Genomic DNA, 11,668 nt, shown 5'->3' with positions numbered 1-11,668 from the left:
TCATAGATAGTAGAGATAAAGATATTGAGCAGGTCTCTTGTATGAAAGATTTAGGTTTAGTCCTCCAAAATAGGGCTGCATGTTTCATAATGAGGCATATCGCGGCAAAAAAGGAAAGACAGCGTTAGTAAACCCTTTGCTTACGTTTGTTCTTAAGTCGCGAAGAAACATAATTAAAAACCCTCCTATGTCGGGATATCGATATGAACATATATGGGAACACGTCTAGATGTTTGAAAGGCAAAATGGCAAATGTTGTATTTACCAAATGCAAGCTGATAGGTGCATGTAGGCAGATGCACACTCCCAATGTTTCAAACATTATGATAAGATAATACAACACCTCCCCTCCACTTTCTAGCGTTGCGACGAAAGGAATGCCTAAAATTTCGCTTGTAATATGGAGAGGAGAGAAGCAATGAGGAGAAAATGAAATCATGTATGAAAAAAATATTTGTACATGGTTAAAATTGGAGGAGTTATGACTCACACGCAATTTGAGCGTTATGTTTGAAATAAACTTTAAGTTTGAAATTCTCTTCCCTTTTGGTATGTTGTGATGTTGTCATGCAAGTTATGATTGACGTTTACTTCCGAGCATGTCTAGTCAAGAAATACACTTCCATCTGAACCGTTACTCGATCTATGTGTCCTTCGCTTTTGTCCACTCAATACGATCATGCGATGGCGCAGTCGGTCTCTACGAACTCTTAAATGTACGTTCCGTCTACGGCTATCCCTGATCTGAGACTTCGGGTTGTGTGGTCGGTTATTTGTACGTGATCATCCTTGGATCCAATCCATCCCGTGCCATCGTGGCGAGGCGGATGTACGGTACAGCAGACGTCATTGAGCGGAATTTCATTCCGTTCAGGGCCATATTACTCTCAGTTACCCAAGAGTAGATTCGATCGAAGTCCTTTGCAAGGTTACTTGAATCTTGGCCATTCCTACCAGAAACAAACTTTTAGTATTGCTGCCTGTCTCTCTTCTTATGCTGACGATACAAAGTTAGTTTCTGGTAGGAATGGCCAAGATTCCACTAGCCTTGCAAAGGACCTAGAAATAGTCCATTCTTTGGTTACTAAGAGTAATATGACCCTGAACGGAATAAAATTCCGCTCAATGACATTTGGGTCAACTCCTTTAAATACTCCACTCATAGATAGTAGAGATAAAGATATTGAGCAGGTCTCTTGTATGAAAGATTTAGGTTTAGTCCTCCAAAATAGGGCTGCATGTTTCATAATGAGGCATATCGCGGCAAAAAAGGAAAGACAGCGTTAGTAAACCCTTTGCTTACGTTTGTTCTTAAGTCGCGAAGAAACATAATTAAAAACCCTCCTATGTCGGGATATCGATATGAACATATATGGGAACACGTCTAGATGTTTGAAAGGCAAAATGGCAAATGTTGTATTTACCAAATGCAAGCTGATAGGTGCATGTAGGCAGATGCACACTCCCAATGTTTCAAACATTATGATAAGATAATACAACACCTCCCCTCCACTTTCTAGCGTTGCGACGAAAGGAATGCCTAAAATTTCGCGTGTAATATGGAGAGGAGAGAAGCAATGAGGAGAAAATGAAATCATGTATGAAAAAAATATTTGTACATGGTTAAAATTGGAGGAGTTATGACTCACACGCAATTTGAGCGTTATGTTTGAAATAAACTTTAAGTTTGAAATTCTCTTCCCTTTTGGTATGTTGTGATGTTGTCATGCAAGTTATGATTGACGTTTACTTCCGAGCATGTCTAGTCAAGAAATACACTTCCATCTGAACCGTTACTCGATCTATGTGTCCTTCGCTTTTGTCCACTCAATACGATCATGCGATGGCGCAGTCGGTCTCTACGAACTCTTAAATGTACGTTCCGTCTACGGCTATCCCTGATCTGAGACTTCGGGTTGTGTGGTCGGTTATTTGTACGTGATCATCCTTGGATCCAATCCATCCGGTGCCATTGTGGTGTTGATTTGTGGATTTCCAGTGGTTCCCGTCTCGAATCCTCAGCATGTCCGATCGTGAGGCCGTCCAGGTCTTGAAAGCCAGTCGTAAAGGCTTCAAGGCAGCTCTTTCACGGGCTAGGAATGTGGCCGAATCTGCGTTTGAGGATTACGTAGAAGGTGAACGTCCAACGTTGTTGGAAAGATTTGTTAATCATTGGGACGATCGATTACAAAAATACTTACAAGCCGAAGATCAGGTCGTATGCCATCTATCATCTGATTCCAAAGATGCAGATCCAGCTGTAGAGGAACACCTCGAGGCTCTTTTCAAAGCCCAATCCAAATTGATCGGTTTTCAACGTGATGTCGAAGCTTCACTGCTCCGAGCAGCGGGTGAGCATCGACCTCATCCCTCTCGTGAGTCTGGGCAGACCTTATCTCTTCCTCGATTAGATGCGAAGAAACCTCCGTTACTACAAGAAGACACAGATCATAAAGTGTTCACACGGTGGCGTCCTTTATGGGATAATTACTCGCTCCTTATTTATCTAGATCAAAGGGACCAACTTACCCAGGTTGGACTCTTCTGGGAATGTTGTTCTTCGGGATTTTTAAGTATCATCCAACATTCACTTGGGATCAAAACCAATACCGGTCGTACGGTGGTCGAGATTTTGGACCTAATTGAGGAGCACCTTTGCAGTCTCCGAAATATTCACCTCGATATGCGAGACCTTTTGGCTGTGAGACAGAAGGAGGGTCAGGATTATTTATCTTTCTGTAACTCCCTTCGAGAGTTGGCAGATTATGCTGACGCAGCCAAGATCACCGAGGATCGTCTTCTCATTGCACTCTTGTTACAGGGGATGAAGAATGACTCCGATAAAGCCAAGGTTATGGAACGCAATCCCTCAACATTCAATGAAGCCCGCAAGTGTATACTTGAACTTGAGACTGCTAGACGGGGTGCACGCGATTTCAGTCACCAGTCTTCATCTTTAACCGTGGGAGTTCTTGATCAAGTTGTCCATGTGACCAAGTCTAAATACAAGAAGAATGGGGGCAAATCGGGTAAGATGATTTTTAACAAGACTTTACCATCCGAGCAGTGCCCGCTGTGTGGTCTTTCTAAGACCCATTCTCGTGAGGATTGTCCGGCATTGAAATCGTCTTGCCATGCGTGTGGTCGTACTGGGCATTGGCAACCCGTCTGCCGTCAAAAGAGTCCTTCAAGGAGAGAGGAGAAACGTGCGGGTGGGGTACACCTCCGAGTGGCTTCGTCTTCCACTCGTGAGCGCGAGAACCGCATCAACGTTATGGTCTCACCCCACAAATCGTCCAAGTCGGTCAGCCTTCAATTCTGCGCTGATACGGGAGCTGACGTCATTATCATTGGTATGAATCAATTTCGGGATTCCGATATTTGTCAACTAACCACTCTAGATCAACGTTCGTCAAACTCCGTCATTTCTGGTGTTGATGGTCGATCTCTTAGCTTGGTCGGTTCGTTCCGAGCTAATTTGTCTCTAGATGAGGATCATAAGGCCCATGACGTAACAATAGTCGTCAGCTATGATGTTGACGACTCGTATCTGAGTTTAGATGCTTGTCGAGCCCTGGGTATTGTTGGACCCAATTTTCCACAACCAATGATTTCTGTAATTGAAAGAGAGGTCGTAAGAATCCCTGATCCGACTGTTTGGTCGTTGAAAGAGCGAGAAGAATGGATTACTTCCTTACCTTCTTTGCCTTCTAGGGAAGACTTCATGAACGTTGAATCCAAACTTAAGTCCATTTACAGTACGGCATTTGACGATTCAAGTTTGAAACCCATGCGCGGTCCAATCGTGGGTGATCCTATGGTGATCACCTTAAAGGAAGGAGCAAGATCGTTTGCCATTAATACCGCGCATCAGATCCCTATACCTCAATTGGACCCCGTCAAATCCAGTTTGGATAAGATGGTTGATAGTCGGATAATAGAACCCGTGGGTGATATTCCCACACCTTGGTGCCATCCCTTGGTTGTCGTACCGAAACCGGATGGATCTCTCCGTCTGTGTGTCGACTTAACGAGGTTGAATACTGAAGTCGTTCGTTCTATTCATCCCATCAAGACTCCGTCCGAGGCCATTTGTGGGTTCAAACCCCGTGATAAGTATTTCATCAAGTTGGATCTGGTCAAAGGCTACTGGCAAATGCCGCTGGCCAAAGAGTCGCAAGAATTGACCACTTTCATTACTCCTTTTGGGAAATACCGTTTTCTCCGTTCACCCATGGGATTTATTTCAACCGGTGATTCCTTCTCTTATAGAGGCGATGTCGCAATGTCTGGCCTTGGCATTCAAAAGGTTATTGACGATATGGCTGTGGGAAAGGAATTGTATCCTGATCTGGTTCGCGTTACCTGTGAGATTCTGGAACGTTGTGTCCGTTTCGGCATGACTGTCAATGCCAAGAAGAGCGTTATTGGCGGGGCCGAAGAGATCGATTTTGTCGGATATCGTATATCTCGCGATAGTATTAAGGCCGATCCCGAGAAAGTTGCAGCCATCTCGAGATTCCCCTGCCCAGAGGATCGCCAAGACCTGAGATCGTTCATGGGTCTTGTTAACCAGTTGGGTCAATTTTCGAGCGAGATCGCTCACAATGCTGAGCCCCTCAGAGATTTGCTAAAAATAAAGAATGTGTTTTCATGGTGTCCCGAACACATGAACGCGTTTGAGAAGGTAAAATCGGCTCTTACCTCTCCTCCTATTTTGGGAATGTTCCAACTTGGGGCCGAAACCATCCTTCAGACAGACGCATCGAAATTGAAAGGTCTGGGTTTTGCGCTTATGCAGCTCCATGAGGGTGAGTGGCGACTTATTCAATGCGGATCCCGGTTCTTGAAAGATGCAGAGAGTAGATACGCTATTTTAGAGCTGGAAGCTTTGGCGATCTACTGGGCAATCAAGAAGTGCCGAATATATTTGGCGGGTTTAGAGTATTTTACAGTCATCACTGATCACAAGCCGCTGAAAAATATTTTTAATGAGCAAATGTTGAACTCGATTGAGAATCCTCGAATCCTGACTTATTGTTCAAGACTCTCCTCATTTAAATTTCATGTAGAGTGGAAGTGCGGCAAGCAACATTATATTCCCGACGCCTTATCTCGTTATCCCATTTCGGACCCCAACGCGGATGAAGATCTCGATCCAATTGCCTCGAATCTCCAAGTAGCGGGGATCAGGGCTTAAGAGACGGACCTTGTTCTGGATAATCTTTCGGCCCACGCGCGATCATCTTCGGAGTACCAGGCGTTGAAGTCATTGGTCGAGAGTAACTTCAAACCCAAGGTCAAAACTGGATATCTCTCTCTTTTCAAAAAGATCGTGGATGAATTGTCTGTGGAAGGTGATCTAGTATTACGAGGCTCACGTATTGTTGTCCCGCCTTCTGCAATTGGAGAGGTTTTATCCTTATTACATGCTAGTCACCAAGGGATAGAGAGAACGAAGAGACAAGCCAGACAAATCGTGTACTGGCCTGGATTTTCATCCGCTATTATGAATATGGTCGAAAATTGTCGTGAATGTGCCTACTTCAGACCATCAAACCCGGCAGAACCCATGATGTCCAATGATCGTCCTTCTCGTCCTTTCGAAATGGTTTCTGCTGACTTTTTTACTTATGGGGGGAAAGACTATCTCGTCTATTCAGATCGTTTTTCTGGGTTTCCTCTCGTGGCCAGATTTAGTTCATCCCCCTGCGCTTCGTCCTTGATCCAAGAACTTCAAGATTTTTTCACGACGATGGGCATGCCCAACGTTTTCCGGTCCGATAATGGTACTCCCTTCGCTTCATCATTAACTCAAGATTTTTTCAGCCATTGGGGTGTGGAATGGAGACCCTCCTCGCCCCATAACCCCCAGTTGAATGGCCATGCCGAATCCAATGTGAAAAGCATCAAATACCTCCTAGCCAAGTCCGGAGGGGAATGGGGATCCAGTGCTTTCATGTCCAGTCTTTTGGAATTGCGGAACACACCACGCTCAGACGGACTCTCACCAGCCCAACGTTTATTCGGTCGTCCTCTCAGGTCTAAGTTGCCAATTCATTGGAAAGCGTTTATGCCTGAGTTTCAGATCACGTCGGATGAGACCGATACCAAACGATTCCGGGATGACGCACTTCGAAAAGCATATTATGATTGGAGTACACGTGCCAGGAAGAAGATTCCATTGGGTCAGCGCGTCCTCATCCAAGATCCGATCACACGACGGTGGGAAAGAGAAGGAGTGGTGGTCGACAACAAGACGCCAAGACGGTACATGCTTCGATTGCCATCAGGCAGAGTTGGTGAGAAACCAGAGATTTCTCCGTCGTGGACTCGTTCATGACCTCATCGATGATGAAGAGCCAGCTGAAGAGCCTGACGCACTTCCTTCAAGACCAATTCGTGATCGACGTCAGATTGTTCGCTTTCAAGCATGATAGTTTTTATATTTCGTTCACTATGTTTTTCCATTCCATTCATACACAAAAAAGGGAGTTAGTATGTTGTGATGTTGTCATGCGAGTTATGATTGACGTTTACTTCCGAGCATGTCTAGTCGAGAAATACACTTCCATCAGAACCTTTACTCGATGTATGTGTCCTCCGCTTTTGTCCACTCAATACGATCATGCGACCTTTTATTGTTATCAACCAGGGCCGGTTTCCGGCTTGGAAGCAGATGGTACTTTTGATTTGGCGGCAGCTTCTTTGAGGTTTCGTTTGGGAAGGGCCATTCCTGGGTGGACGATCACTTGCTACGGGATAAGCGATGGCCTCTCCGGATGGGGGTGGTGGGCGCAGAAATCGTCGATTCCGCCGAACCGTCCCTGTGGGCGTGCTCACAATAAAGGAACACCCGCTATCGCACTGACCTACAATCTCGCCATCATAGGCGGTCCAACTTCGTCTGATGGGATCCTAGACGTGTACAGGTGTCCCAATCTCAAGGTGAGCCAATTCTCGACCCCCTGCCCCGGCCATGCTTGCTTTATTAGCCATAGCCAAGTCCGGAGGAAGTCTTCCAGTTTATGCGCGTGAAAACGAGCACCACAAACGTCCAGCATGCCAATCCGTGGATTTCTCCCAAAGAATCCAAACGCCGGACTGTATCTGTCTGGGCGTGGGGTCATTCGACAAGCCAAGAGCACCTGCCGAAATTCGTGCCCCAACACGCCCCCTCCCACCTTCTTGAGGAGGCCTTTGATGGATTTCACCGCGGCTTCAGCTAACCCATTGCATTGTGGATTGTAGGGTGAAGAGGTCATGTAAATGACGTGGAAATGGACACAGAGTTCCGAAAAGGGCGCGCGAAATTGTGGCCCATTGTCAGTGGTGGCACTACAGGGAAATTTTAAAATCTTTATTGCGAGATTATTTCTCATTGGATCAGGATATTTTTATTTTACAACATTATTATACATTTTGGTCTTGTCCCGTTTGGGGTTCCAGCCTCCCAAAACCACCCAAGTAGGATCTCACAAACCGCTACCATTGTCGTCGTCCTCAGATTCTCAACAAAAGGAAATCTGCTGAAACGATCAACCATGACGACGAAACTTCGCCCTTTGAGGGCAAACAGATCAATTGAGACGGAATCCATGGGGAAACTTGCATCATTGAATCGCAACGCAACGGGATCAAACTGCTGAGAAGGTAAGGTAGACACACACATTGTACACATTGCGCAACGCGGGCTCTGACGTCTTTCCCATTCCAGGCCAAGCATGGAGCTGTCGAGCCCAGGCACAAGTTTTTGTTACCCTGGAGTGTGATGAATGAAGCATCTCAATACTGCTTTTGCGGGCTGGCCGGGGTATCACAATACTGTTGCCAATCAGAATAAGTCCAGCCTCAACTCGCATCTGGTCAGAAAATCCACGGTAGGAAGTTAATTGAGGGGAGAATTTTCGGCTGTCCAAGACGGTGTTCCTCAATTCCCAATATTCATCATCTACTCCAGCAAAAGCAACATCCAGGGCGGAATCATTCGTTTCAACAATTGTTGCCACCCAAATTTCCAGCTCTGGATCAGCCGGGAAGTATGGCGCGTAGCTCAAGGCAAATGCTATCCTGTGCTCCTCCCGGCTGACCATTGTACCAAGAAATTGCATATCATTATACTTTCTCGGATCCGTTGGAGTAGGTTGTTGCTGAGTGGTGCCATTGAATTCCCAAATACACGAATCAACGGTCGGTGATATGTAGTAATGGTGAAGTGACCAAGACCCCTCAGATAGAAATCGCACTTCGTCATGGCACAACCCATTGCAAACGCTTCTAGTTAAATCGTTTCATAATTCCGTTGAGCAAGTGTTAAGGATACTGACCCGCACTGAATTAATCGCGGCCTGCCGTCTACCTCCCTCTGCAGTAGGGCATAACCAAGACCGTATAGGCGTTAGGCATCCGTTAGGAGCTCTGTTGACAGCTTTAGGGCAAACAATTTAACAAGCAAAGGTGAGCAAAGTAATGCCTGTGCATGGTGGAACTCTTTGCCATGCTCAGGGAGCCCCACAAACGCGTGATGTTTTTTCAGCAACTGCCTCATCTTTGCTGTTGCATGTGCCAGATTGGGAAGGAACGAGCTGACGAGAGCTCGTCCATTAGAATGTCAGCCTGTTTGGCTTGGTGAATTGGCACCTGGCGTGCTGTGGTCACGTGACAAGGTGTGATGCCTCTCTTAGTATCAAGCTCAATTTTCATCTTTGGCCCCTTAATTGATCCCAATGAACCCCCCAAATGATGTACACAGGACGTCTGGGAACTTGGCGATAGTTTCGCCAAGCATTTTCGCGACCTCTTCTTTTGTAATTTTTGAGGCTCCCTCCACCTCTGTGACACATTTAATCATCGTCCTGTCTGTCTCCATCAAACCAGGAGTTGGTTAGAATTTTACCGGCGGCTTCGCAATGGGAGGAGGGAAAGTTGCAGCTAATTCTCCCATGGCCTTGAGATCCCTCCATCCCACAAGGGGTGCTACGACTACATCAGAAGAAATGACGGCATCTATAAGAGTACGAGGACCACTTCTGGTTGATGCAAAGAAGGTGAAGGCTCTATTGTTTTTTAACCAACAATACTTGTTGGCCGCTTTGACTTTGGTGAAAGATGGCCGAATTTTGACTCCCTTGGGCACGGCTGAATATCGGATATAACCCATGTTTGGGCTTCCTCCCTGCCAAATTCGCAAGTCATAAGCATCCTTGGCGTCTGTTGACCATCTGAGATATTAGAAACTCTCGTTATTGACGGGCTGCACTATAATCTCCATCGGCCTGAGTTTGACAATTGTTGTGTAAAACGAGATTGTCTCTCACTTGATCTACTCCAGGATCGACCCTGTCCTCTAGGAGCCGCAATTGCAGCAGGAGCCCCATCTAACGACATTGATCTCTGTCTCCTTGTCCTCATCCACAACAAAAACCAGAGCTACAATAGCCGTTTGTGTATTCATAGCCATTTGTGCCCTCTTTACCCGCTCTTTCAATTCATGCACTCCCGCGGTTCTTACGATTTCCTTGAGGGTTGGGAAATCAAACTCTAAGATCTTGTTGTAAAGCTTTTCATCACGATGACACGCAAAAATTATGTGAAAAGACATATACCAATCCTCAGTGGTAAGTTTATCAATCTCAGCTTCTCGTCCCAGTCTTTTCAGGTTGGTCACAAAATCTTTAACTGATTGGTCCATGGCTTCTCTCTGAACTCAAACCATTCAAGGCGTCGCCGAAGTAATGGCTTTAGCTCAAGGAAGTGGGCCTCCACCGCTCTTTAGCATCACACTAAATCTATTCCATCCTTCGTCATTGCCTTGATGGCGGTGAATAATGACTTCTCCATCCACATAAGAAATAATGCACGTTGTTCACTCACGTCCAATGTGTCTGCCTTGGATGCTTTGCAGAACGATTTGAAATTGTCAATCCAATCTTTTACTTCAGGTGGCGTGAACTCTGGCGTTAGCGTGGGCGGCCTCATTCCCAGCAGTTCCTTGAAGTGATTTCTTGATGCGTGGACCTCCCTTGTGACGGAGACAGGTGTTGACTCCGCCTCTAAATTGGCTTCCTTGGCTGTTGACTCCGAAGTTGTATCAACTGAGGCTTCAACTTTCGCAACCGCGGCCATCATCTTGTCCTCCAAGCTTAATTTGAGCTCAATGATGTCCAAGTACAATCCGGAAACGATATCGAGTCTTTCATAGCATATTTGGTCACCCATGTCTCTAGGAAATGTTCCAGGTATGTTTCTTTTCTCCAGACCTTTTCTCACTCTATGTATGTGAAGATTGTGTCCTTGAATATACTTTTTAAGCCGGCTAATCTCAACCTCAACTTCCACCATCGTATCCTGCATGTGGGTTGCAAACCGTGCTTGGTTGTCATCCTCCCGTGGGGGAGCCCCTGGCCCCTGTATTTTTGGGCACTCACCGAGGTTAGGAGCACCTCCCCTTTTGCATCACGTGTAGCCATGGCCGTGTTACACGTCACTCATGTAACGGCACCCACACCAACTACTTTAGGCTGGGTTCGGCTCTGATGGGACACTTCTATGATGAGAGGGTTGCATTCACTGTTTGGTTAGCCCCATTCCAGACCCAAGAGATAATCACTGGTCGCCACGCCGCTGGTGGCAAAAACTCATACTTTTAGGTCAACTCAATGGTCTTGCAAGTCGATATGAATGTTTTAACATATAAGTGGGAGCAAGGTACTTGTTTGGTACTTGCTTGGTACATGGCGCAGTCTGTATAAACTGCGCCATAGAATTAGCGTATAGGATTCGTATATATTATCTATCTCTATATATGAAATTGATGCACGGTATTGCTCGGGCTTGGTAGCCTCAGCTGACAGAAAATATACGTGACATGGACGCCATATTTGTGGGCGAGGCCGTGGCTATGGAACCGGTGCCAATGCGACCCACATCAATGAGGTGGCTTCGTCCGTTGGGGGGGGGGGCACGAAGTACAGGACAAAGATGTCAAGGATAACACATTACGCCATCTTCTCTCGTGATCCTTCGGGCCCACCTTTGATTGGTTGGCGTGATTGCGTTGTGATGGGCATATTACCCAAGGATTTCCCATGCATCAATCCGGGGTTGCTCTCCTTGCCGCTAGGCCGCCAAGCCGCCAAGCCGCCGACGTCAATCACCCATGTTCTGGGAGCTGCTGCCGACTCTTCTACCAATGGACGGACCAACTGGAGTTATCTCAACCACTGCATTACAAAAAATGTTGGTGGCTCGCGGATTGTGCACAACGTCATGGGTGGATTGGCTGATCTCGATGACGATGTTCCTCTGTAGTCCGCAACTTGGAAGATTGCTACGTCTTGTGATTTTGATGACAATAGTGAAACCTTTATGCGTCAACCCAGGGAATCCGATGGGGCCTCTGTGGACAAGTTCATCTCGGAAGTGAAGGTTGAGTTCCACAATGTTCTCATTTGTGGCCTTGGTAAGGGCCTGGGCGGTTGTATCAAAGGCGAGAAGATGTCAATCGAGTTAGATCCGACTCAAGCCATGTCACATGACAACTGCGAGTCAAATTCCTCTACATCAGCAAGGTCCGGCAAAAACACTCATGGCCGAGCTTGAGGAGGCCCGAGTTTGAGGAGGCCCGAGTGGTGGAACGACATGACGGACTAACTGACTGGATTTGTCC

At 46.4% G+C, this 11,668-nt stretch overlaps 1 protein-coding gene across 1 annotated transcript; it reads left to right on the top strand.

Annotated features, from left to right (window-relative positions):
* Positions 1–2,023: 2,023 nt before the first annotated feature.
* Positions 2,024–6,586, top strand: LOC131882243 (uncharacterized). Its single transcript, XM_059229337.1, has 2 exons — positions 2,024–4,811; positions 5,073–6,586. The coding sequence occupies exons 1-2, from the start codon at positions 2,024–2,026 to the stop codon at positions 5,198–5,200; spliced, it is 2,916 nt and encodes a 971-aa protein (XP_059085320.1). The 3' UTR covers positions 5,201–6,586.
* The last annotated feature ends 5,082 nt before the right edge of the window (positions 6,587–11,668 follow it).

This window comes from Tigriopus californicus, chromosome 6 (genome assembly GCF_007210705.1).
Source record: "Tigriopus californicus strain San Diego chromosome 6, Tcal_SD_v2.1, whole genome shotgun sequence".
Classification (NCBI taxonomy): Eukaryota; Metazoa; Arthropoda; class Copepoda; order Harpacticoida; family Harpacticidae; genus Tigriopus; species Tigriopus californicus.
This window is presented reverse-complemented; position numbering and strand designations above follow the sequence as displayed.

Coding starts and splice junctions, on each gene's coding strand:
- LOC131882243 (XM_059229337.1), top strand. CDS start 2,024: ATGTCCGATCGTGAGGCCGTCCAGGTCTTGAAAGCCAGTCGTAAAGGC. Junction 4,812..5,072: donor GCTTATGCAGCTCCATGAGG/GTGAGTGGCGAC, acceptor AATTTCATGTAG/AGTGGAAGTGCGGCAAGCAA.